The sequence below is a fragment of the Oncorhynchus kisutch genome, linkage group LG1, assembly GCF_002021735.2.
Source record: "Oncorhynchus kisutch isolate 150728-3 linkage group LG1, Okis_V2, whole genome shotgun sequence".
Taxonomy (NCBI): Eukaryota; Metazoa; Chordata; class Actinopteri; order Salmoniformes; family Salmonidae; genus Oncorhynchus; species Oncorhynchus kisutch.
Genome location: NC_034174.2, coordinates 17800543 through 17828403, shown reverse-complemented (window position 1 = coordinate 17828403; position 27861 = coordinate 17800543). Strand labels below are relative to the sequence as shown.

The 27861-nt window shown below is 44.4% G+C and overlaps 1 protein-coding gene across 12 annotated transcripts in view; it reads right to left on the bottom strand.

Annotated features, from left to right (window-relative positions):
- Nucleotides 1-27861, bottom strand: part of LOC109877466 (band 4.1-like protein 1) — a 180809-nt gene that overhangs the window by 99313 nt on the left and 53635 nt on the right. For all 12 annotated transcript variants that reach the window (XM_031790623.1, XM_031790662.1, XM_031790881.1 and 9 more), the window contains exons 2-3: nucleotides 10317-10453; nucleotides 9887-10054 (exon numbers count right to left, since the gene is read on the bottom strand). In XM_031790623.1, the coding sequence (XP_031646483.1) occupies nucleotides 9887-10054; nucleotides 10317-10436 (288 nt within the window). In that variant the 5' untranslated portion in view covers nucleotides 10437-10453. The remainder of the gene's footprint in view (nucleotides 1-9886; nucleotides 10055-10316; nucleotides 10454-27861) is intronic.

Below are 27861 nucleotides of genomic sequence, written 5' to 3'. Positions count from 1 at the left end.
CAGTGAGCTGAGATAAGGCAGGGCTTTACCTAGCAAAGACTTATAGATGACCTGGACCCAGTTGGTTTGGCGAAGAATATGTAGCGAGGGCCAGCCAACAAGAGCATACAGGTCGCAGTGGTGGGTAGTATATGGGGCTTTGGTGACAAAACAAATGGCACTGTGATAGACTTCATCCAGTATGATGAGTAGATTGTTGCGGGCTATTTTGTAAATTACACCACCGAAATCAAGGATCTGTAGACTAGTCAGTTTTACGAGGGTGTGTTTGGCAGCATGAGTGAAGGAGGCTTTGTTGCGAAATAGGAAGCCGATTCTAGATTTAATTTTGTATTGAGATGCTTAATGTGAGAATGGAAGGAGAGTTTACAGTCTAACCAGACACCTAAGTATTTGTAGTTGTCCACATATTCTAGGTGAGAACCGTCCAGAGTAGTGATGCTAGTCGGGCGGGATGGTGAGGGCAGCAATCAGTTGAAGAGCATGCATTTAGTTTTACTAGCATTTAAAAGCAGTTGGAGGCCACGGAAGGAGTGTCGTATGGCGTTGAAGCTCGTTTGGAGGTTTGTTGGCACAGTGTCCAAAGAAGGCCCTGGTGTATACAGAATGATGTCGTCTACGTAGAGGTGGATCAGAGAATCACCAGCAGTAAGCGTGACATCATTGATATATACAGAGAAAAGAGTCGGCCCTAGAATTGCACCCTGTGGCCACCCCATAGAGACTGCCAGAGGTCCGTACAACAGGCCCTCCGATTTGACACACTGAACTCTTTCTGAGAAGTAGTTGGTGAACCAGGCAAGGCCGTCATTTGAGAAGCCAAGGCTATTGAGTCTGCGGATAACAATGCGGTGATTGACAGAGTCGAAAGCCTTGGCCAGGTCGATGAAGATGGCTGCACAGTACTGTCTTTTTTTCTATGACGGTTATAATATCGTTTAGGACCTTGAGCATGGCTGAGGTGCACCCATGACCAATTCGGAAACCGGATTGCATAGTGGAGAAGGTACGGTGCGATTCGAAATGGTTGGTGATCTGTTTATTAACTTGGCTTTCGAAGATTTTAGAAAGGTAGGGCAGGATGGATATAGTTCTTCAATAGTTTGGGTCTAGAGTGTCTCCCCCTTTGAAGAGGGGATGACCACAACAACTTTCCAATCTTTGGGGATGTCAGACGATATGGAAGAGAGGTTTGGCGGATAATTTTAGAAAGAGCGGTCCAGAATGTCTAGCCCAGCTGATTTGTAGGGATCCAGATTTTGCCGCTCTTTCAGAACATCAGCTGTCTGGATTTGGATGAAGGAGAAGTGTGGGGGGGGGGGTGTTGGACAAGTTGCTGCAGGGGTGCTGAGATGTTGGCCGGGGTAGAGGTAGCCAGGTGGAAAGCATGGCCAGCTGTGGAAAAATGCTGATTGAAATTTATTGGTGGTTTTAGTGTTTCCTAGCCTCAGTGCAGTGGGCAGCTGGGAGGAGGTGGTCTTATTCTCCATGGACTTTACAGTGTCCCTAAACTTTTTGGAATCAGTGCTACAAGAAGCAAATTTCTGTTTGAAAGGGCTAGCCTTGGCTTTCCTAACTGACTGAGTATATTGGTTCCTGACTTCCCTGAACAGTTGCATATCACGGGGGCTATTCGATTCTAATGCAGAATGCCACAGGATGTTTCTGTGCTGGTCAAGAACAGTCAAGTCTGGGGTGAACCAAGGGCTATATCTGTTCTAGTTATACAGTGGGGCAAAAAAGTATTTAGTCAGCCACCAATTGTGCAAGTTCTCCCACTAAAAAAGATGAAAGACGCCTGTAATTTTCATCATAGGTACACTTCAACTATGACAGACAAAATCAGGGGACAAAATCCAGAAAATCACATTGTAGGATTTTTAATTAATTAATTTGCAAATTATGGTGGAAAATAAGTATTTTGTCACCTACAAACAAGCAAGATTTCTGGCTCTCACAGACCTGTAACTTCTTCTTTAAGAGGCTCCTCTGTCCTCCACTTGTTACCTGTATTAATGGAACCTGTTTGAACTTGTTATCAGTATAAAAGACACCTGTCCACAACCTCAAACACTCACACTCCAAACTTCACTATGGCCAAGACCAAAGACCTGTCAAAGGCCACCAGAAACAATATTGTAGACCTGCACCAGGCTGGGAATCTGCAATAGGTAAGCAGCTTGGTTTGAAGAAATCAACTGTGGGAGCAATTATTAGGAAATAGAAGATATACAAGACCACTGATAATCTCCCTCAGTCTGGGGCGCCACGCAAGATCTCACCCCGTGGGGTCAAAATGATCACAAGAACGGTGAGCAAAAATCCCAGAACCACACGGGGGGACCTAGTGAATGACCTGCAGAGAGCTGGGACCAAAGTAACAAAGCCTACCATCAGTAACACACTATGCCGCCAGGGACTCAAATCATGCAGTGCCAGACGTGTCCCCCTGCTTAAGCCAGTACATGTCCAGGCCCGTCTGAAGTTTGCTAGAGAGCATTTGGATGATCCAGAAGAAGATTGGGAGAATGTCACATGGTTAGACTTTTTGGTAAAAACTCAACGCGTCGTGTTTGGAGGACAAAGAATGCTGAGTTGCATCCAAAGAACACCATACCTACTGTGAAGCATGGGGGTGGAAACATCATGCTTTGGGGCTGTTTTTCTGCAAAGGGACCAGGACGACTGATCCATGTAAAGGAAAGAATGAATGGGGCCATGTATCGTGAGATTTTGAGTGAAAACCTCCTTCCATCAGCAAGGGCATTGAAGATGAAAAGTGGCTGGGTCTTTCAGCATGACAATGATCCCAAACACACCGCCCGGGCAACGACGGAGTGGCTTCGTAAGAAGCATTTCAAGGTCCTGGAGTGGCCTAGCCAGTCTCCAGATCTGAACCCCATAGAAAATCTTTGGAGGGAGTTGAAAGTCCGTGTTGCCCAGCAACAGCCCCAAAACATCATTGCTATAGAGGAGATCTGCATGGAGGAATGGGCCAAAATACCAGCAACAGTGTGTGAAAACCTTGTGAAGACTTACAGAAAATGTTTAACCTCTGTCATTGCCAACAAAGCGTATATAACAAAGTATTGAGATAAACTTTTGTTATTGACCAAATACTTATTTTCCACAATAAATTCATTAAAAATCCTACAATGTGATTTTCTGGATTTTGTCTGTCATAGTTGAAGTGTACCTATGATGAAAATTACAGGCCTCTCTCATCTTTTTAAGTGGGAGAACTTGCACAATTGGTGGCTGACTAAATACTTTTTTGCCCCACTGTACATTTTTTGAATGGGGCATGCTTATTTAAGATGGAGAGGAAAGCACTTTTGAAGAGCAACCAGGCATCCTCTACTGATGGGATCAGGTCAATATCTTTCCAGGATACCCGGCAAGGTCGATTAGAAAGGCATGCTCGCTGAAGTGTTTTAGGGAGCATTTCTTTTCATTTGAGATTTTACCCCTTTTTCATGGTATCCAATTGTTAGTAGCTACTATCTTCTCTCATCATTGGAAGACAGGGCCTCTTCAACCTCAGGAGGATGAAGACATTTGACTTGTCATCTAAAACACTCACACACTTTTACAGATGCACAATCGAGAGCATCCTGTATCAGCGCCTGGTACGGCAACTGCACCGCCCTCAACTGCAAGGCTCTCCAGAGGATGGTGAGGTCTGCACAACCTATCACTGGTGGCAAACTACCTGCCCTCCAGGACACCTGCAGCACCCGACGTCACAGGAAGGCCAACTTCAAAACAACAGAAATCCCACGATTAAAATTCCTCAAACATACAAGTATTTTACACCATTTTAAAGATACACTTGTTTTTAATCCAACCACAGTGTCCAATTTAAAAAAGGCTTTACAGCGAAAGCAAACCAAACGATTATTTTAGGTCAGAGACAAGTCACAGAAAAACACAGCCATTTTTCCAGCCAAAGAGAGGAGTCACAAAAAGCAGAAATAGAGATAAATTAATTACTAACCTTTGATGATCTTCATCAGATGACACTCATAGGACTTCATGTTACACAATACAATATGTTTTGTTCGATAAAGTTCATATTTATATAAAAAATATCTCAGTTTACATTGGCGCATTACATTCAGTAGTTCCAAAACATCTGGTGATTTTGCAGAGAGCCACATCAATTTACAGAAATACTCATAATAAACATTGATAAAAGATACAAGTATTATGCACGTAATTATAGATACACTTCTCCTTAATGCAACCGCTGTGTCAGATTCCAAACAAACTTTGCGGAGAAAAAGCACACCATGCTACAATCTGAGTACGGCGCTCAGAGACCAAAACAACCCAAACAGATATCCGCCATGTTGTGTAGTCAACAGAAGTCAGAAATAGCATTATAAATATTAACTTACCTTTGATGATCTTCATCAGAATGCACTCATAGGAATCCCAGTTCCACAATAAATGTTTGTTTTGTTCAATAATGTCCATAATTTATGTCCAAATACCTCCTTTTTGTTCGCACATTTAGTACAGTAATCCAAATTCATGATGCGTGATCACTAGGAGCAGACGAAAAGTCCAAAAGTTCCGTTACAGTTCGTAGAAACGTCAAACGATGTATGTTTTTAACATAAATCTTCAATAATGTTCCAACCGGAGAATTCCTTTGTCTTCAGAATTGCAATGGAACTCAAGCTAACTCTCACGTGAACGAGCGTGGCCAGCTCGTGGCTCTCTGGCAGACCTCTGACTCATTCCCCTCTCATTCGCTCCCACTTCACAGTAGAAGCATCAAACAAGGTTCTGTTGACATCTAGTGGAAGCCTTAGGAAGTGCAATATGACCAATATCCCACTGTATCTTCAATAGGCAATGAGTTGAAAACCTTTTTGCCTGCCATATGAGTTCTGTTATACTCACAGACATCATTCAAACAGTTTTAGAAACTTCAGAGTGTTTGCTATTCAAATTTACTAATAATATGCATATCTTAGCTTCTGGGATTGAGTAGCAGGCGGATTACTCTGGGCACCTCTGGGCACCTTATACATCCAAGCTACTGAATACTGCCCCCAGCCATAAGAAGTTTTAATAATGTTTACATATCCTACATTACTCATCTCATATGTATACACTGCATTCTACACCATCTACTGCATCTTGCCTATGCCGCACTCCATCTGTAACAGCTGTTTGAAGAAGAGGACCAAGGTGCAGCATTGTACATGTTCATGATTTTTTATAAAACTGAACACTAGAACAAAAAATAACGAAGCGGAACAAACGAAACAGTTCTGTCTGGTGCAGACACACAAAACAGAAAATAACTACCCACAAAACACAGGTGGGAAAAGGCTACCTAAGTATGGTTCTCAATCAGAGACAACGATAGACAGCTGCCTCTGACTGAGAACCACACCCGGCCAAACACACAGAAATAGAAAACATAGAACACAAAACATAGAACTCCCACCCCAACCCAACTCCCACCCCAACTAAGGTCAGGGCGTGACACCATCGCTCATCCATATATTTATATGTACATTTTCTTATTCAGCCCTTTACATGTGTGTATATTTGTGTGTATAAGGTAGTTGTTGTTGTTAATTTGTTAGATTACTTGATAGATTTTACTGCACAGTCGGAACTAGAAGCACAAGCATTTGGCTACACTCGCATTCACATCTGCTAACCGTGTGTATGTGATAATAAAATGTCATTAGATTTTTACTATAACATTTTTGAGTCAAGTAGAACGAAAACACTAGAAATATCAATTAAAAAAGAGCACGAGAATGTAAGTCAGTTATATTGTATACAGGGTCAAGAACATATTTCAATGTGCAGGGATACTGGAGTGGTAGGGTTAGATATGCATAGGGGTAAGGTGACTAGGCATCAGGATACATGATAAACAGAGTAGCAGCCGTGTATACTGCATAATAATTGCATGTGTGTGTGTGTGTAGAGTTAGTATGAATGTGTGTGCGCGTTGTGTGTGGGTTGGACAATTCTCTGTTGTGGGGACATTTCCCACATCCCCATGAGGACAAAGGCTATTTTAAGCTTAGGGGTTAGATTTAGGGTTAGGGTTACAACTAGGGTTAGAATTAGGGTTAGAGGTTAGGTTTAGGAGTTAGGTTTAGGGTTTGGGTTATGGGTTAGGTGAAGGAAAAATAGTATTTTGAATGGAAATACAGTTTAGATCCCCATGAGGATAGAAGAACATAATGTGTGTGTGTTGGAGTTTCAGTGTGTGGTGAGTGTGCATAAATAAAAATACAATCGAACGGTCAATGCAGATAGCCCGTGTAGCCATTTTGTTAGCAATTTAGCAGTCTTGTGGCTTGAGGATAGAAGCTGTTCAGGAGCCTGTTGGTGTCAGACTTGATGCTCTGTTACCACTTGTTATGCGGAAGCAGAGAGAACCGTCTTTGTATTGGGTGACTAGTCTTTAACCTTTTTAGCATGAGAGCTACTTTTCTAGCTTTCAAATGGGCACATTCTTCTCTTCTTCTGTCCCCTGCAACTCTCAAAGTAGTGCTCTATATTTTCTGTCAATATACCTGGTAAAATAATGGTTCATAAACAACCTTATCAATCTACGATTTTTTCTCTCCAAATCATGTTTTATATTTTCCAAAAATATGTTCTCAGTTTAATATTTCCTGATTTAGATTTACAATTACAATTGTTCATAGAGAAACAAAGACATTGGATGTTCTGAGTCCATGTCAATGCTTAAACCTGAAATAAAGGTCTGAAATAAAATGAACACATTTTTATATTTGAGTGTAATTCTCCTTTAATTGCCATCTAGCGAGTGAGGAATGTGCTGTCTAATGTGTCGGTCTAGCGATGGCTCTGTACTGCTGCTGCTCATTTCATGGCAAAGTTTGCATACAGCAAATAATAGATACAAATTATATATTTACTCATGATATTCTTCTGCCAGGTAAGCCTGCTTTGCAGTTAACTTCTGTCAACCTACAAAATGGTTATCATATCAAATGGCTACACACAGAGTGCTAGACAGAAGCACGCACTACACAGACAGGGTCCCAAGCTTGGTGACGAGCTTGGAGGGGACTATGGTGAATCCAATGCTTCACATAGGTATTTGTCTTATCTAGGTGTGTGATGGCAGTGTGGAGTGCAATTGATGATGTGTCTGGGATGATGTGTGTCATAACCAGCCTTTCAAATCACTTCATGATTACAGATGTGAGTGCTACAGGGTGCTAGTCATTGTGGAAGGTAGCCTTAGAGCTCTTGGGAACATGAATGATGGTGGTCAGCTTGACAAATGTATGGATTACAAACTCGGACAAGGAGAGGTTGAAAAAGAATGTGAATATGCCTGCCGGCTGTTCTGCGCATTCTCTGAGAACGCGCCCTGGAATACCGTTCAGCCCGTGGCCTTACGAGTGTTGACCTGATTAAAAACCTTACCTCAAGTTGGCCTCAGAGAGCGAGATCACCCAGTCCCCTGCGTCCGAGGGGACCCTCATGCACGGCTCTGTGTTTTTTTTGTTGTCAAAGTGTGCATAAAATGAATTGAGTACGTTGGGGCAGATCATGGCTGGGTCTTCCTTTGTAATCCGTAATGGACTGTAGTCCCTGCCACATTCGGCGGGCAGTGGAGCCTGTAATAGGATTCCACCTTGTTCCTATCTTGTAATTTTGCTTGTTTGATGGTTCTTATTGTGCTTGTTTGTGCCCTCAGCCTTAGCCTTGGGGTTGGCTGCGGTAGCCCTGTGTGCGGTAGCCCTGTCCTTAGGCTTAGCGCCAACCTCTGTGTTAATCCAGGGCTTTTGATTGGGGAAGCAGGGATCCTTCACTGTGGGGACAATGATGGCAATGTATTTCCAAATTAAGCCAGTGACGGAGGTGGTTAGCTCATCAATGCTATCGGCGGAGTCCCTGAACATATTCCAGTCAGCGCTAGGAAAGCAGTCTTGTAGCATATCCTCTGATTCAGAGGACCATATTGGAGCAACGAAGCATGTCATGGGTACTTCCTGTTTGAGCTTTTGCTTGTAGACAGGAAGCAGGAGTATATAGTCATGATCTAATTTGCAGAAGGTGGGATGAGAGAGGGCCTTGTTTGCTTGCTTGTGGATAGCGTAACAGTGGTCTAGGACTTTATCGCCCCTAGTGGAGAAGGAGATGTGTTGGGCATTATGTGACTTAATGATGGGGAGTTAAAATCATTGGCAACAAGGAAAGCAGCCTCCGGGTGCATGGGTTCATGCTTGTTTATAGCCTCGTACAGTTCGTTAAGTGCCATCTTGTTCATTTGTTATTTTCTTGTCTTGAGATGGAATATATACAGCAGTCACGATAACAGAAACTCTCTCGGGAGGTAGAAGAGTTGGCATTTGACCATCAGGTATTCCAAGACGGGTGAACAATGGGTCGAGACTTCCACTGTGCTAGTCAGCACACCATTTCCTTGAATCCTTTGAGTTGGATAGCCATGGGGGGTTTCTTGTCCGAAAGTTATGTTTCAGAAAAGCAGAGAATATTGCAGTTACGAGAGTCCCATTGATAGCAAATCCGTGATCGGCGTTAATCCATTTGAATTATGAAAAGACTGTACATTGGCCAATAGAACTGAGAGAAGAGGTGGCAGGTTTTCCCTTCGCCTTAATCTCGGCAGGGCTCCCCCTCTCCTGCCTCTTTTTCTCTGGCGATTCCTCTTAGATAGCCCAAAACCTGGGTCGGAATTAGGCAATGAGCCTAGGGCAATAAAGTCAAAGTGAAGCCGGAATTGAGGTCAATAACTGCCATAAATTTTTTCTGGTCGATAATAGTTATAGTGTCTACATTTTGTGCAAAAAGGTTAAGATAAACATCAAACGAATCACAAAATAGTAAAGTTGGGTATACACTCCCAACAAGGAGTACTATAGACACACACACAAAATGTTATTTGTATTTTGTTTGTCCATTCTGTGAGACATTCAAGTTGTGATTTTGCATGCAAATGGAACATCAATAATGCTGGAATCGCCCATGTTTAGGGGGGGCTATGGAAGAGGAGCGTGGCACAGCCTGTCAGGATAGCACAGATTGGCCAGGGAGAGGAGACTTACATCCACCATACCAAACACACAGGGAGGGACAGTGACAGACAGACAGACAGACACTTACTCCTTGTTATGCATCACAAAACAGTCCCTGAAGCATGGGGATAAAGCCACACAGTATATGCATTACTAGCTACCATTAGAAGACACAAGACAGCAACAGTATAGTGCTCTTGCCAATAAATACAGGTTTCTCCATCTCTAAGAGTTCACACGTCACTCCTTCAACAAAGGGTGCTTCTCTTGACCCATTTTCTAAATGAATACAGTGAGCACTCCCTCCCATCACAAAGCTTTGCCTACCACCATGAAGCATTCCCTACCATCGTGAAGACGTGTCCTGTTTGGTGATGGTGCTGTTATACCAGGCATTGTAAGTGGGTGAGCCTGCTTTTCCTCCACTATATTCTCTGTGTAACTTATTCTAATGACTGGAATCTGTGTCTGTGGCAGAGAATGTCTAACCTTGCATTGGCCTTTCCGTGTGGAGAGCTTCACAGTGGAGCTGCTACACCACACACACCATTACACCACGCATGACGCCCTCTCTTTCATCTGCTTTATAACGGCCTTATCTGCACTCAGCAGCTTCATAACATACAGTAAACACAAAAAAGACACAATGTTCCAAAGTAAAGGAACTAGTTGAATCTGCTGGTGGAGCCAAAAGGACAAAAATAATACAATTAGAGGAACATTTCTCACTGTTCTATTTTTTGACTGGTTCATTCAAACCCGTTCTGGACGTAACCTCCAACATGGTTCTGTTCAGGGATGAAATTCTTCCTTTTATCCATGCTTACCTCAATCCCTGCCTCATAGTCAGAGGTGTCCAGTAGGGTGACCTTGAAGGGAACAGTCTTTGGCCGTTTGGAAGTCTTCTGGGGGGACTTTGGGGTCTTGCTTGGGGTGGTCTTTTCTGACACGTCGTCTATTTCCCTGTGGTCGTCGATCAGTTTGGAGTCCTGGTCCTTTACATAGGGACAGTCATAGTCACAGGTGAAATTCATAGTCACAGGTGAAATTCATAGTCACAGGTGAAATTCATAGTCACAGGTGAAATTCATAGTCACAGGTGAAATTGACAATAAATGAATGTCTATTATAATTATGGCCACTAAACATGTGCAAATATCTGTCAATGGTTGATGTAGGACGAGATTGCGTGTGATCTAACCAGGAAAAACAAAGGCCCTAATTGTGATATAGATTGAACTTCCTCTGCTCTCCTACCTGTTTGGCCATCTTTGCGTTTAAAGCAGAGTCCTGCATGCCTGTTGCTGCCCCCTTCTGCCAGGAGGACTCTTCGGCTGCCTTCTTCACCTGTGACTCAGAGCCAAGCTCTGTTGGCATAGCAACCTCTCTTTAACCTGGGGGAAAATAACACAAAAAAAACGTTTGGTAAAGTGGCCTGCATGATACAAAAAGAGAGTTTGCTAAACAGTAGGTGGTGCCAAGATGGTGCCAATACCAACTAGGTACTCCTCAGGCAGTAGTGATGGCAAGGCATGACATAGCAAGATTACATTTCAAAATGGCATATGTTAATGTGATTCATCTCTTGTGGTATATATCCCTTGCCTCCAGAGCCATACACAGCAATCACAGAGTGTGTGACAGATAACCAGTACTGCATGTGGTAGCAGTGAAAGAACCCCAACCTCATTCAATAAGAAACTACTGCCAGGAGCACAGCATCACTGTTAGTTCTGCTTCCTGTGATGACTGGCCGCTGAAAACCGCCTTGTCGTCAAGGACACTCACTTTATTTCAGGAATCTCTCAAATCAGACAATCCATATTTTATTTAAGCAAGCAGCACTTCAGCAGTTGAGACGATAATCACAGAGATGGTCCTGTAATTAATTTAGCTGCAGGCAAGATCATGGACTGAATATTATTAGCTCTGATAGTCACTGGTAATTTCAACAGCATTATGATTCTGAGCATATAGAATGAACAGTGAGACATCCTCACCATAGAGTAATAGTGGTAATTACCCAATCATAATGAGTAAATCATAATCATAAAATAATACAAATATGAAGTACAAGTAAGTCACATAGAATTACATATAGAATTGATAAGATACGATGCATTTGGAAAGTATTCAGGCCCCTTGACTTTTTCTACATTTTGCTATGTTACAGCCTTATTCGAAATGTACTAAATTGTATTTTTTCATCATCAATCTACACACAATACCCTATGAGGACAAAGCGAAAATAGGTTTTTAGACATTTTTGCAAATATATCAAAAACAGAAATATTTTATTTAAGTAGGTATTCAGACCCTTTGCTATGAGACTTGAAATTGAGCTCAGGTGACTCCTGTTTCCATTGATCATCCTTGAGACCTTCTACAACTGCATTGGAGTCCACCTGTGGTAAATTCAATTGACTGGACATGATTTTGGAAGGCATACATCTATCTGTATAAGGCCCCACAGTTGACAGTGCATGTCAGAGAAAACAACAAGCCATGAGGTCGAAGGAATTGTCTTTAGAGCTCAGAGACAGGATTGTGCCGAGGCACAGATCTGGGGAAGGGTACCAAAAGATTTCTGCAGCATCGAAAGTCCCCAAGAACATAGTGGCCTCCATCATTCTTAAATGGAAGAAGTTTGCAACCACCAAGACTCTCTCTAGAGATGGCCGCCCAGCCAAATTGAGCAATCGGGGGAGAAGGGCTGTTTTTCAGAAGCAGACACTGGGAGACTAGTCAGGATTGACGGAACGATGAACAGAGAAAAGTACAGAGAGATCCTTGATGAAAACCTACTCCAGAGCGCTCAGGACCTCAGACTGGGGCAAAGGTTCACCTTCCAACATGACAATGACCCTAAGCACACAGCCAAGACAACGCAGGAGTGGCTTTGGGACAAGTCTCTGAATGTCCCTGAGTGGCCCAGCCAGAGCCCAGACTTGAACCAGATCGAACATTTCTGGAGAAACCTGAAAATAGCTGTGCAGCGACGCTCTCCATCCAACCTGACAGAGTTTGAGAGGATCTGCAGAGAAGAATGGGAGAAACTCCCCAAATGCAGGTTTGCCAAGCTTGTAAAGTCATACCCAAGAAGACTCGAGGCTGTAATCGCTGTCAAAAGTGCTCAACAAAGTACTGAGTAAAAGGTCTGAATACTTATGTAAATGTGATATTTCATGTTTTTACTTTAAATACATTTTCAATAATGTCTAAAAACCTGTTTTTGTTTGGTCGTTATGGGGTATCGTTTGTAGATTGATGAGGGGAAAAAAACATTTCATACATTTTAGAATAAGGCTGTAACGTAACAATATGTGGAAAAAGTCAAGGGGTCTGAATACTTCCGAATGCACTGTATCTATAGTCATACAGTAACATAGTTGTTATTTGGGATGACAGAGGGATGGGATAGGTTGTGGCTGTTAATCCAGGAAGGTGAGGGTGTGGATGGCAACGCCCATTATACCAAATAGTCCACCCCCATAACTGCACTCTGTCAGGGTATACACATTTAGACAGGCATCTGACACAGGGATGCATTTTCCACTGACACTCTATAAAGTAAAATATTACCCATTCACGATGGCCGTATCCCCAAACGAGCCGACCCTGCTGGGGCCACCATAAGCCAATCTTATGCCAGTTATATTCAGTGTCACACACAACTCAGAAAAACTTGTCTCTAATCCAATCTCTATCTGACCCCTGCGGTCCTGCTGCCCTCACGGCACAAATCCCATCACCATAATGCACTGTGGGTAAGGTACTGTAGGCTGAGCGAGTGGGCTGCTGTCAACATCCCCAGTGGACAGAGACCGAAACATGACCCCTTCTCTCAGGGTTAGAGGAACAGACAGAGGCTGAAGGTTTAAGATTGTGACATACAGTCCATGCAGCAGCGTGCTTAAAGTAGAATGAAGAGACAACCGTGACAGGCAATCCTCCTCTGTGTCATCACTTACAATCACATGGAATTGACAGGCATTAATTCCCCTTCTGTGGGACAAATTGGCAGTGTGTGTGACTGTGAGTGGTGTGTGACTGCTCTGCACCGGGGGCTAATTGTCCCTGGCTGTCTGATCCAGCTGAGTCTCTGGGCTACGCTGCTAAATCAATTTCCCCTCTGTGGCTGAATCACGGAAATTACTGCAAAGAACCCCCACGCACACACACACTGTACAGCCGTAACTTCCTATGTGGATACTGTTCCAATGTCAACAGTCATGTGTGTCTTTAACATCATCTATCTATCACCACCTCACTGTCAATTCTCAGAATCTCAGTGCTACAGGGGAATCTCACAAATCAAACAACGTGGGTCTCCGTCTTTCCCCCATGTGGCACATCTCATACATTTCTTCAATTCAGACACATGCCGACATCTCCTTTGAACATCCCTATGTGGTAAATGACATGAGGGATTCATCTACAGCTGTGGTTGGGTTGAGTGAACCATGTGAACGTGTGTACATTTGCTTTGGAGTTGTTCACATACATCTGACAACAAAGACACCAGTTTGAAAGCCACACACCAACTTAACTCCCATCTTCACCTCAGCCAGAATATCTTCCTGGTTGCTCAAACTACCACTGTTAGTTCCATCCCACATACAACATTAACAAGCACCCAACCACTCCATGTTAATTCCCATCCACTAACGTATGACAACCACACCTAGCCTCTTGGCCAGATCAATACCAAGCTGTATATTGGCCCTGCATGATTTAAAGAGCTATGCAATCCAATATGGCACTGCTTTACTCTGATTGGGTAAGAGTTACAGTACATTGAATACACACACACATACACATCCTTATTGCATTGTCATCGCCAACCGCCTCATTCCTCAGGTCGAATTGGGTCTCCTATCCGGAGATCTTTTATGGATTCAGATAAATTACTAAATGAACACTGGCTGATGTCACAGAGGAGCCCTCAGAACACATTGGTGCACATTCATTTCCTGTCACACCCATTAGCCATATAACAGCCCTGTCTGGGACACATGCAGCACCAGGATCTCTGCAGAGGAGAACGCCTGTTCATCTACCCCCACAAGCAGCACACTGGCATGTTTATTTATTATTTGTATTTTTTATTTAACCAGGCAATTCAGTTAAGAACAAGTTCTTATTTACAATGACAGCCTACTCGGTCAAACCCTAACTCGGACGATGCTGGGCCAATTGTGTGCCACCATATTGGACTCCCAATCACGGCCTGTTGTGATACAGCCTTGAATCGAACCAGGGTCTGTAGTGATACCTCTACCACTGAGATGCAGTGCCTTAGACCACTGCACCACTCGGGAGCCCATGTGTTCCTATACAATACTGTATGTAGGCTATATTTGTCTCTAACCAGCAATTGAATGGTTGGATGTACAGTATCTTGTAATTATTCATTAAAAAGAGAAGCACATTCTTATATATTACCCAATAGAGTATTTAAGATATTCAGCATGCTGTCATAATTGTGTATTGGGGCCCGTTCTTTCTCTCTTTACACAGGAGAGAGAGAGAGCGAGAGAGAGAGATAGAGAGAGAGAGAGAGAGAGGCTCAGTTCAGAGTCTCAGTTGCCATGGTAACACTATTTCTCCTCCGGCGCAGCGTATGTGATGGCGCTGTCCGTTGAGGGGAGACAAGAGATGGAGGAAGAAAGAAGGATGGGAGGCCAGCGGAAGAGGCAGGGAATAGGGTGGAGTGATCAAGAGGAAGGATGACAATAAGACATTTGGAAAGAGGGAGAAAGCTGATTTAAAATATAGGTAGGGGAAATAGGGATTAGTCTACAGAAAGGAATGCCAAACATTAGTGTTATTCTGCTCTGTCAGGACCACACAGCTCCCTTACCAGGGGGACCAACAATCTGCTTTGTCTAGACGCCAGGCTGACAACAGGACTTAGGCCTAGCCACACACACAGTACATCCCTCCCACTGTGGACCAACCGCTGGGAGTCATTCACTGGCACTGATAACCTGCTCCACTATTTCATCTCTTTCCTGACCAAGTGAGAACCTGCCAAGACACAGTCATCTGCAGTGGGAAGGCTGTTACAAGTGGCTGGCCAATTCTCCCCTCAAATCCCATTGAAAATCGATTTTTCTCAGTGGTCGTCAATGAATAATCACCTTTGTCCATTTCCATGCTGTAGCTGCATGGTGTAGAGGAGGAACTGGTTTAGAAATGAGGGAATAAATGATCATTTCTCTCACGTGAACCCCTGCCTCCTTAATTCTCTCATTAGCACACGCAAGAACTGGGAAGGTTAAAGCTAGCTTGCCTGCTCTGCTATTTCAATGTCAGGTCATTGCAATCAAGTGAAATAATTATTTATTTAAAACCTATATCGGCATGCTGAGAGAAGAGGCGGGGAAGAGAGACGGGGAGCCAGAACACACAGTAATTGTATCACAGAGGCAGATCAAAAGATAAAGCATCACTGCATAGAAAGAGAAAGAGACTGGAGGTACATCTGAAAGGATGACACCCCATCTAATGTAGTACATTTGAGCGTGATGCTTGCTGTGTGTGTGATGTGATGGTTCAGGACAGAGAGAGACCTCCCATGCCAGGTCTCAGGTCCTCTCAGAGTCAAAGTATTTACTCTCTCACACACAGCCCTAGCTCTGCCTGGCCTGCCAACCTGTTAGTCTCAAAAAACCTGACCCTAGGCTACACAGTGACTACCCACTGGGCACGGGCATCATTTCAACATCTAGTTTAGATTGACATTTGGATGAACTCAACAAAAACTGTTACCATGTCATTGGATTTAGGTAAAAAGATGGGTGAAAAAATATTAAATTCCCTTACGTTGATGATTTTGCAAATCCAATTTGTTTTCCACGTTGATTCAACATCATCACATTGAAATTACATGGAAACAATGTTGTTTCAAACAGTTTTTGCCCAGTGGGAAGGGTCTGGTTTCAAGGATGGACTCTTTTGGCATCTACATACTAACTTAACTAAAACTTTGGTTTTGAGTTGTAACGTTCTGGCATGTCTACCTTGTGATTTATTGAGAGACTCCCCTGATCCCCTGATCCCCCCCCCCCCTCCTTATCGACGTAGGCAGTGATACTTCATCTATGCCAACAGTCCATCAGTGAAACCAGATGCTAGTCACTGTGTTGCCTAGAGTCTGGTTTTTGAGACTACCAACCTGTCACCTCACCTGATGCCAGCTCATATCCATCTCCACACACACACACACACACACACACAGCACCATGACTTAATTTAGAGGCATGACCACATTCATATTGATTTCTTGAAGAAGCTGTATAGCCTCAGGACTCTCAACTGTAACTAACAGTAACTCTCTATCAACTGTAACTCACAGTAACTTTCTCTATCAACTGCAACTCACAGTAACTCTATCAACTGTAACTCAGTAACTTTCTCTATCAAATGTAACTCACCGTAACTTATCAACTGTAACTCACAGTAACTAACATTTCTCTGATCATCACACACATACTACACAGTGCATTCTAACGGACCCATTTCAACACTGATGGAATGTATTCAAACTCTGCCTGAGGCATTGTTCTGAGATACAAGGTGCCGTCATGTGTGTTGTGAGCTGTTGTGCTTCCGCTGTTCCCCGGCCCCGAGCACATTCCAACTCTTACACCTCTGTGGCCCTCCCCCTCTCTCCCATCAGTAAATACTTCCTGCAACTCCTCTGAGCTCCTGCTGACGGCTGCCGACAGAGAAAAGGGGGATACCTAGTCAGTTGTCCAACTGAATGCATTCAACTGAAATTTTATTTATTTTATTTTATTTATTTTACCTTTATTTAACCAGGTAGGCAAGTTGAGAACAAGTTCTCATTTACAATTGCGACCTGGCCATACATTTTAAAATGTGTCTTCCACATTTAACCCAACCCCTCCTGAACCAGAGAGGTGAGGGGGGTTGCCTCCACGTCAACATCTACGTCACCGGCGACCGGGGAACAATGGGTTCACTGCCTTGCTCAGGGGCACAACGACTGATTTTTTATCTTGTCAGCTCTGCGATTCGATCCACCAAACTTTCGGTTATTGGCCCAACACTCCTACCCGCCAGGCTACCTGCAGGCCTGGCTGCGGGCAAAGTGGCCTCATCTCTTCCTCACTAAGGAGGGAGAAATACAGTGAATACTACATCTAAAGATCTGCCTCATTAATACACATTCCTACCTGCCTGAAACACCTGTACTCAAAGGGGAACAGTAGGGATAGTAGGCCAGAGCCAACCCACTCACGTAGCACTGTTGGCTTTAAACAGCCCCAATGATAACATACTCAGCTGGCTCTCTGTTTGACTGGTTCAGTGAGACGTATTAATGACACCCTATTGACTACACACACACACACACACACACACACACACACACACACACACACACACACACACACACACACACACACACACACACACACACACACATACACACATACCAAATCAAAGTGGCTCATAAGGAGAATATTAATACAAAAAGCGACAAAAGTACATATTTCATCACTCTGTCACAACTTCTGACCTTTATCATACTGAGTCTGTTGAATCGGTTCCAAACCAAGGCTGCCGGTCTCACTGTAATTTAGCATTAACATAAACACGTTTAGCATCTCCAAGCCTCCATGCATACAAGCCGCTGATGCACGCCTTTGGAACATCTACATTTTAAAAAGTCTAATAAATCAAATGAATATGAAAATGTATTTTAGTATGGTACACTACATATTATGCACGGCAGAAAAACATAAAAATCACTGACACTTATGAAATGCTTGTAATTATACTTCAGTATTCCATAGTAACATCTGACAAAAATATCTAAAGACACTGAAGCAGCAAACTTTGTGGAAATTAATATTTGTGTCATTCTCAAAACTTTTGGCCACGACTGTACTTACTACGACTAAGATACAGTGGGGCAAAAGGTATTTAGTCAGCCATCAATTGTGCAAGTTCTCCCACTTAAAAAGATGAGAGAGGCCTGTAATTTTCATCATAGGTACACTTCAACTATGACAGACAAAATGAGAAGAAAAAACATCCAGAAAATCACATTGTAGGATTTTTTATGAATTTATTTGTAAATTATGGTGGAAAATAAGTATTTGGTCACCTACAAACAAGCAAGATTTCTGGCTCTCACAGACCTGTAACTTCTTCTTTAAGAGGCTCCCCTGTCCTCCACTTGTTACCTGTATTAATGGCACCTGTTTGAACTTGTTATCAGTATAAAAGACACCTGTCCACAACCTCAAGATCAGTGATAATGCGAACTGTCCATGACTGACACAGCAGACTCGGACCATCTCCGAAACGCTGTCTCCTCCCAAGGAGCCACAATTGGAAGACAGGAGGAGTTACTGCATTACCTTATGGAGGGACTCCATACCTTGACAGAACGCCATGACCATGTGGTCAGTACATTGCTAGACAAATTCCACAGATTCCCAACTAGGCAGCAAGCCACAACACTAATCCCCCAGACTCTCAGCAATCCCGCCACTAGCGGCACTTCTTCCTAGCCTACGCCGGTGTCCCGAGAACCTCCCTTACCTCCTCAGAGCGATACGCTGGAGATTCTAGAACCTGCCGGACTTTTCTCTCCCGGTGCTCCCTCATCTTCGAGCTGCAGCCTTCTTCGTTCCCTCGGACCGCTTGAAGATAGCGTACTTGATAACGCTGATTTCTATGCTAATATATTCCATAATCCATGTCCTTGTGAAAGCTAATGTTGTGTGCCTACGAGGAGCTTTCCATACTGGGTCTAATATGAGCTAACATGCTCCACTAGTTGCGGAAAGGCTTGGCGCCTCTCTCTCAGACCAGAGCTGCTGCTGCTGTTGATAAATGGTCACCTCCAAGATGTCTTTTCCCATTTCCTTTCAACCCTAGAAGATTTAGTGAGAGACATACATCAAGGTGAAAATGGTGGGTGTCAGAAGCCTCACAGCACATTTCATCTCCTCACTGGCCGGCTTGACTTATAGGGACATGTTTTTACTGTGTGTATCTCAAGGATCAAGGCAGATCAGGGGTCGATACACAGGAGTTATTGTGGGATTGCTGATGCACCCTTGAGCATATCAGGTCAAGCATCAGAAACGGTTGACTGGGGAATTTAGTTAAGGGATCAATGTAGCATTGACATCATTCATCACAGCAACACAACCTTAGCATATCAAAGGAAATTAGAGAGGACAGTGTTTTTCACTTGACTTTGTTTTAGTAAGATTACTTTTAAGTGGACAAAAACTTCTATTGATCAGGGTTGTTTTGTAAGGGGATGCATAAACAAAATAAAAAGATAAACTGTCAGATTTTTTAAAATAAGTGCAGAGATGGTGCAGCGGAACTCATTTAGCCTTGATCGCCGCAATCGAAACATTTTGTGCCAAAGTGAATGGATACACATTTGCATAAGTGCCCCATCAGAATGACGGTGCACTATGCTCAGATTGGGAAATCTGCAGTGCAGACACATGGGTCCATTGGGACGGTTGGTGTAGGAGTGCCATCTAGGCACAAACTGACTGGCATCCTGCTGCTGCCCAGAGGCAGCTGACTCCTGCCAGTACCCCACGACACACTCACACACACACCACACTGTATAGCAGAAACCTGGGGTGGGCATGCTGCATTTCCTGCTGTGTGTGGAGTAATAGAAAGTTCACAGAAGGAGAGGATAAATGGCTTGCTGGCTCAGTGGATGCTGCTGACCTAGAGCTCTCACTAGCTAGCCACAACAACACAAAGTGTCATCCCACTGGCGTACCACACACCCCTGCAGCCTCTGCAAGGCGGGGGGGGCACTTCTAACTACTTTTGAAGCACATGTTGTGGCCTAGAAACTAATATGTAACACTGTAAAGACATGTTTATTAGGAAAGCTAAAATGTTGATACTTTCCTTGAAATTGCAAAGTCATTTGTGGAATATAAGGTTTCTTCATTGTGTAAAAGCACTATTTTCCTATTAAGATGCATGAAATAGAAAATTGTACACTGTCTCTTAAAAACATCAGGTTTGTGATGAAGATGTGCAAGAGATCTATCATTATTTTTTTGCAATGATCATTGATCTCCTGAAGAAGCCCCAAAAATGTTTGGATATGCTGATAAAGTTACTAGATTGTTAGCTAGCTAGCCAATGAGGTAACAAGACTGTGAACAAATGGTTAATGGCGTGGCGAGTAGTTTTGGAACATGGTTTTATGAAATTTTAATGAATGTAAAATAACTAAGTCATCATCAGGCTTTGATTATTTGAATTAGCTGTGTAGTGCCAGGGAAAAAACCAAAATGTGCACACAGGGTTGGCCCAAGGACCGAGTTTGGGAAACCCTGCACTAAAATGTTGTGCCAGTAATATGGGTTAGGGCCCGTTTCAAAAAAGCATCTTCAGGCTAAGTTCATCGTTAGAACCTTTGTAGGGGCATTGTTAAATCTCACAGCTGTTTCCCAAAACCATCGTTATTAACGTTGTACTGTCTCATAGGGTGTCCCCCAGGGATCAGTGTTGGGTCCACTCCTCTTCATCATATACAGTGCCTTCGGGAAAGTATTCAGACCCCTTGACTTTTTCCACATTTTGTATGGTTACAGCCTAATTCTCCTCATCAATCTAAACACAATATCCCATAATGACAAAGCAAATACATTTTTGCTAATTTATAAAAAATAAACAACTGAAATATTACATTTACATACGTTTTCAGACCCATTACTCAGTACTTTGTTGAAGCACTTTTGGCAGTGATTTCAGTCTTGAGTCTTCTTGGGTATAACGCTACAAGCTTCTTACACCTGTATTGGTGGAGTTTCTCCCATTCTTCTCTGGAGATCCTTAGATGGGGAGCGTTGCTGCACAGCTATTTTCAGATCACTTCAGAGATGTTCAATCGGGTTCAAGTCCAGGCTCTGGCTAGGGCACTCAAGGACATTCAAAGACTTCGCCCGAAGCCACTCCTGCGTTGTCTTGGCTGTGTGATTAGGGTCATTGTCCTGTTGGAAGGTGAACCTTCACCCCAGTCTGGGGTCCTGAGCGCTCTAGAGCAGGTGTTCATAAAGGATCTCTCTATACTTTGCTCCATTCATCTTTGCCTCAATCCTGACTAGTCTCCCAGTCCCTGCCACTGAAAAACATCCCCAAAGCATGATGCTGCCACCAACATGATTCACCGTAGGGATGGTGCCAAGTTTCCTCCAAATGTGACGCTTCGCATTCAGGCCAAACAGTTAGTTTTAGGCCAAACCAAACTTTGTTTCATTAGACCAGAGCATCTTGTTTCTCATGGTCTGAGATCCTTTAGGTGCCTTCTGGCAAACTCCAAGCGTACTGTTATGTACCATTTACTGTGGAGTGGCTTCTTGGTGGGGTGCTGCAGAGATGGTTGTCCTTCTGGAAGGTTCTCCCCTCTCCACAGAGGAACTCTAGAGCTCTGTCAGAGTGACCATCGGGTTCTTGGTCACCTCCCTGACCAAGGCCCTTCTCCCCCGATTTCTCAGTTTGGCCGGGTGGCCAGCTCTAGAAAGAGTCCTGATGGTTCCAAACTTCTTACATTTAAGAATGACGGATGCCACTGTGTTCTTCGGGACCTTCAATGATGCAGACCATTTTTTGCTACCCTTCCCCAGATCTGTGCCTCGACACAATCCTGTCTCGGAGCTCTATGGACAATTCCTTCCACCTCATGGCTTGGATTAAACCTAAACTGTTACCCTAAACCGGGTTGATATCCTCTACCCAACCCTACCCCCTAAACCTAAACCATTACCCTAAACCGGGTTCATATGCTCTACCCAACCCTACCCCCTCAACCTAAACTGTTACCCTAAACCGGATTCATATCCTCTACCCAATGTAACCCTACCCCCTAAACCGGGTTCATATCCTCTACCTAACCCTACCCCCTAAACCTAAACCGTTACCCTAAACCGGGTTCATATCCTCTAGCCAAGCCTACCCCCTGAGTCTAAACTGTTACCCTAAACCGGGTTCATATCCTCTACCCAAACCAAACCAAACCCTAAACATAAACCGTTACCCTAAACCGGATTAATATCCTCTACCCAACCCTACCCCCTAAACCTAAGCCGTTACCCTAAACCGGGTTCATATCCTCTACCTAACCCTACCCCCTAAACCGTTACCCTAAACCTGGTTCATATCCTCTACCCAACCCTACCCCCTAAACCTAAACCATTACCCTAAACCGGGGTCATATCCTCTACCCAACCCTACCCCCTAAACCTAAACCATTGCTCGAAACCGGGTTCATATCCTCTACCCTACCCCCTAAATCTAAACTGAATTTCCTCTACCCCCTAAACCATTTATCTAAACCGGGTTCATATCCTCTACCCTACCCCTCCATCCTCTTTTTATCTGTCCTGTTTTGTCTGGTCCTTTGACTAAAATATTACTTTGATTGATGCAATTGATTTTTATGATTTTATGTACTTCACTTGCATTTATGTAGGCCTAATTTGATAGAATTTTTATTTTTTTATTTTACCTTTATTTAACTAGGCAAGTCTAAGTATATTCAATGACGGCCTCTGCCTTTTTCAGGGGCAGAACGACAGATTTGTACATTGTCAGCTCGGGGATTCGATTAATGTAAGATGTCCATAAGTACCCTGAAAGTAGTCTGCCAAATAACATGTATTATTATAACTTATTATTATAAAATGCTTGTAATTAATGCCTGCATCAGACCACTTGTAGATTAGCAAAGTGCATCCTTAGATACTTCTCTGTAGATTAACAAAGTGCATCCTTAGATACTTCTCTGTAGATTAGCAAAGTGCATCCTTAAATACTTCTCTGTAGATTAACAAAGTGCATCTTTAGATACTTCTCTGTAGATTAGCAAAGTGCATCCTTAGATACTTTTCTGTAGATTAGCAAAGTGCATCCTTAGATACTTCTCTGTAGATTAGCAAAGTGCATCCTTAGATACTTCTCTGTAGATTAACAAAGTGCATCCTTAGATACTTCTCTGTAGATTAACAAAGTGCATCCTTAGATACTTCTCTGCCATACCGTGTCACTTTATTCACAGAAGATCTCCGCTAAACATCACATGGTTTATCCATATCTCTGTGACCGCTGATAACTTCAGAACAAAGTTGACTACAAACACACAGTTGCCAATGTCTTTACAATTGATACAAAAAAGCGACGTATAAAAGGATGCTTCAAATGAATACAGAGATGACTGTATTAAAATATGAATATTAGTAGGCTGTAAGCATATTTCAATCATATTGAAATACATTTCATGTTCAATCAATCAATCAAGTTCTATTTTGCTTCTTGTAGGCTACTGTCTGTAATTTATCTCAACATATTTCATCATGTGTAGCTTAACATATGATGTGCCAAATCAGGGATTTAATGCATTTTTATTGGGTAAAATCAGGCGCCTCAATATTTGCAGCCGTAGGCAGTAATATCTCTCTAAGAGCTGATCTATCATCAGTACTGTGAAATAAATTGAATGTTAAAGGAAAGATTTGAAAGGAGAAACTTGATCCGAGTGTTGCGCTCCCATTCTTTCGATCCTATCAGTATCAGCACACACTTATCAACGACACACTTAGCGACCAGCAGTTTATTTTGCACCCAAAATAAACTGCTGGTCGCACAGCTAAATATTTGGTTGCACTTTAGAGCCTTGGCCACATGGCAATATGTACAGAATTGTACAGGAAATTAGCTTCAATAATGGGAAATGTGTAGAAAAAAATGAGATTAGCTATAAAACTGAAATGTATTCTCTCTGCCCCATGGCAATATGTGTCGAATATCAGGAAATTAGCTTTAAAACAGCAACATATTCATGAGATTAGCTATAATTATTATAGCTAATCGTGAGATTAGCTAAAAAAGTTGTAAGAAGGAGCTGCGAATCGCCGTACGCCACTGAGTCATCCAGAATCCAGACAAAGTGTCACGAGGGACTAGGTGCGTGAGGTAAGAATCAGGCGCAGAGAGCCGAGAGTTCCAAAGGGAGAAGTGCACTTTAATATGGCACCAAAAAGCAATGCCCAAAACACAGGGCGCAAAAAAATACGGACCAACCCAAAACACAGGGTACCCGGTCCGGAGCACGAACACACCCAACATCACAACACGTAACACAAGAATAATCCCGCACAAAACACGGGCGGGTTTACTAGCCTTAAATAAGGAAGCCCATCAGGAAAACACAATTAGACACAGGTGCAACTAATAAGACAAAACAAACAGAAAAAGAAAAAGGGATCGGTGGCGGCTAGTGGGCCGGTGACGACGACCGCCGAGCACCGCCCGAACAGGAAGGGGAGCCACCTTCTAGTAGGCCGGTGACGACGACCGCCGAGCACCGCCCCAACAGGAAGGGGAGCCACCTTCTAGTAGGCCGGTGACGACGACCGCCGAGCACCGCCCGAACAGGAAGGGGAGCCACCTTCTAGTAGGCCGGTGACGACGACCGCCGAGCACCGCCCCAACAGGAAGGGGAGCCACCTTCTAGTAGGCCGGTGACGACGACCGCCGAGCACCGCCCGAACAGGCAGGGGAGTCACCTTCTAGTAGGCCGGTGACGACGACCGCCGAGCACCGCCCGAACAGGAAGGGGAGTCACCTTCTAGTAGGCCGGTGACGACGACCTCCGAGCACCGCCCGAACAGGAAGGGGAGTCACCTTCTAGTAGGCCGGTGACGACGACCGCCGAGCACCGCCCCAACAGGCAGGGGAGCCACCTTCTAGTAGGCCGGTGACGACGACCGCCGAGCACCGCCCCAACAGGAAGGGGAGTCACCTTCTAGTAGGCCGGTGACGACAACCGCCGAGCACCGCCCGAACAGGCAGGGGAGCCACCTTCTAGTAGGCCGGTGACGACGACCGCCGAGCACCGCCCGAACAGGCAGGGGAGCCACCTTCTAGTAGGCCAGTGACGACGACCGCCGAGCACCGCCCGAACAGGAAGGGGAGCCACCTTCTAGTAGGCCGGTGACGACGACCACCGAGCACCGCCCCAACAGGAAGGGGAGCCACCTTCTAGTAGGCCGGTGACGACGACCGCCGAGCACCGCCCCAACAGGAAGGGGAGCCACCTTCTAGTAGGCCGGTGACGACGACCGCCGAGCACCGCCCGAACAGGCAGGGGAGCCACCTTCTAGTAGGCCGGTGACGACGGCCGCCGAGCACCGCCCGAACAGGAAGGGGAGTCACCTTCTAGTAGGCCGGTGACGACGACCGCCGAGCACCGCCCGAACAGGAAGGGGAGTCACCTTCTAGTAGGCCGGTGACGACGACCGCCGAGCACCGCCCCAACAGGCAGGGGAGCCACCTTCTAGTAGGCCGGTGACGACGACCGCCGAGCACCGCCCCAACAGGAAGGGGAGTCACCTTCTAGTAGGCCGGTGACGACGACCGCCGAGCCCCGCCCGAACAGGCAGGGGAGCCACCTTCTAGTAGGCTGGTGACGACGACCGCCGAGCACCGCCCGAACAGGCAGGGGAGCCACCTTCTAGTAGGCCGGTGACGACGACCACCGAGCACCGCCCGAACAGGAAGGGGAGCCAACTCCGGCGGAAGTCGTGACACAAAGCAACAGCAGGCAACAGCAGGACAGTGGTAGTTGTTAGGTATTACTGGACTGTCGGAGCTAGAAACACAAGCATTTCGCTGCACCTGCCATAACATCTGTGAATCTGTGTACGCAACCAATAAACTTTGATTTGTGTGTGAGTGTATGTGTGAGTGTGCCTCCCCCTATTTCTCTCCATACAGCCCCAGCTAAGCATTTTCCAGAACACCCAGGGAGAGCAGTCAACACACCAAATCTATTTTGGCACAGTTCCACATCACATTCCCTGATCACAACATTATAGAAGGTATACACTGAGTATTCATGGGTTGCATGTTTTGTCACAATATTGTTTTGAACGTTCGTTTTGTATTGATGCCCAACTGAGCATTCTACGCAATGCATAGTTCATGAGTGCTGATGAAGATGTAATCAAAAGTGCATTACAGTGGCTTGGAAATACAATGCCATTCAAAAGTAGGCAAATAATTTGTAGGAAAACCTTTTGTTATAATTTTTATGTCACTAGATAGACTTTAGATACCGTATAACGTTAGCAAGTTAGCTAAGATTGAGGGGAGGTCAACATTAGCATTGCTATATATTTTTGACTACTTGTCACTTCGTATTTCCAGGCACTATAATGTAATTTAAACTAAACCGTTGTTAGCCTCCGTCCAGAATGGCTGGGCTTATCACAATATTAGTGTACCACTATTGTGCCACCGGTAGAAAGCGGAGAGTGTTCATAACAATGGCATGACGAGACTGAGTGACGGAGGTACAACCTATGAATACCAAACATTAGGAACACCTTCCTAATATTGAGTTGCATGGCACACCTACACAATTCAGGTCTCAATAGGCTCAAGGCTTAAAAATCCTTCTTTAACTTGTCTCCTTCCCTTCATCTACACTGATTGAAGTGGATTTAACAGGTGAACTCAATAGGGGATCATAGCTTTCACCTGGATTCACCTGGTCAGTCTATGTCATGGAAAAAGCATGTTTTGTATACTCAGTGTATATGGCATACCGATCTACAGCCATTCTTCCATCAGCATGCAAAATACTGCAGGGTGCTGTGGGTGAGGAGCTTCATGCTGGCTGACATAACCAGAGCACAGTGGGAAGGCAAGCAGACGGAAGGAGAAGAGAGGAGAGGAGGATGGAGGAGGGGAGGAGCCTTTATGGCAGGGGAGGAGCCTCTATGGCAGGGGAGAGAGCGCTCAACTATTCTTTGCAACAAATCACAAGATTATCACAAGATTATCCCTATGAGCCTGAAGCACTAACCACTCACACTCACTCACTCAGTCTCTCTCTCTCAAACACACATATACACACACACACACCGCTTACTCACACATAGACACGTACAACACACACACACAGCCCATTTAGAGCATGCTAGTGCTCGGGCAGGCAGGCCGAGAGTGGCACAGGGCCATGCCATATGGGTTTCTTTGTGTGGGGGGCTGTAGAGGGGTGGCACATAGCCAGCAGTACAGGGATAAAGAGCTGGTCTCTGGGCTGAGGAAGAAACCAACCTGTCCATTTGACTAATTAAAAACTCTGTGATCCTGGACGGATGGATGTGTCCTAAGATCTCATACCCTCATTCAATGAGTTTACAACAGATTTATCAGAAGAGTCCGATCCAACCGTGTGAGAGCAATTGTACTAGTCTGCATGTTGTACAAATGGTGCTTCTCTGTGGTGGGTGTGACCTTGACTGCAGATGAGGACAGTGAGACTGGGCCTGGGTGGAAGGAGGTGTGGTGCTGCTGGTTAAGCTGGTTAAGCTTGGTGCCCTTTGCGATCTGATAGGGCTGGAATAATGAGCAGTTAGCTATCTGTTGACGGCTCCATTACAGCAAGCAGCTGATAGAGGCACATCTCTGCAGCTGCACCGCATTGCACTACCGCAAATAATAACAGTGAAGCTCTTTGGGGTGACATTGTAATTATCATGTGCTGGGGTTAAGGCTGCACACCAGAGCCACTTGACAATGAGAAATCATCAGTACATCAGGAACTAAAACCAGCCATCTCATGCTTAGCATTTATATTACCTTTGTGTTGGCAAGTTTATCAGCAGGGGACACAAGGCAGCGGCTACAAGGCAAGCATGCATGCACAGACACACACTAGAGTCGTTTGCTCACACGCACACATAAACACACACACATACAGAAA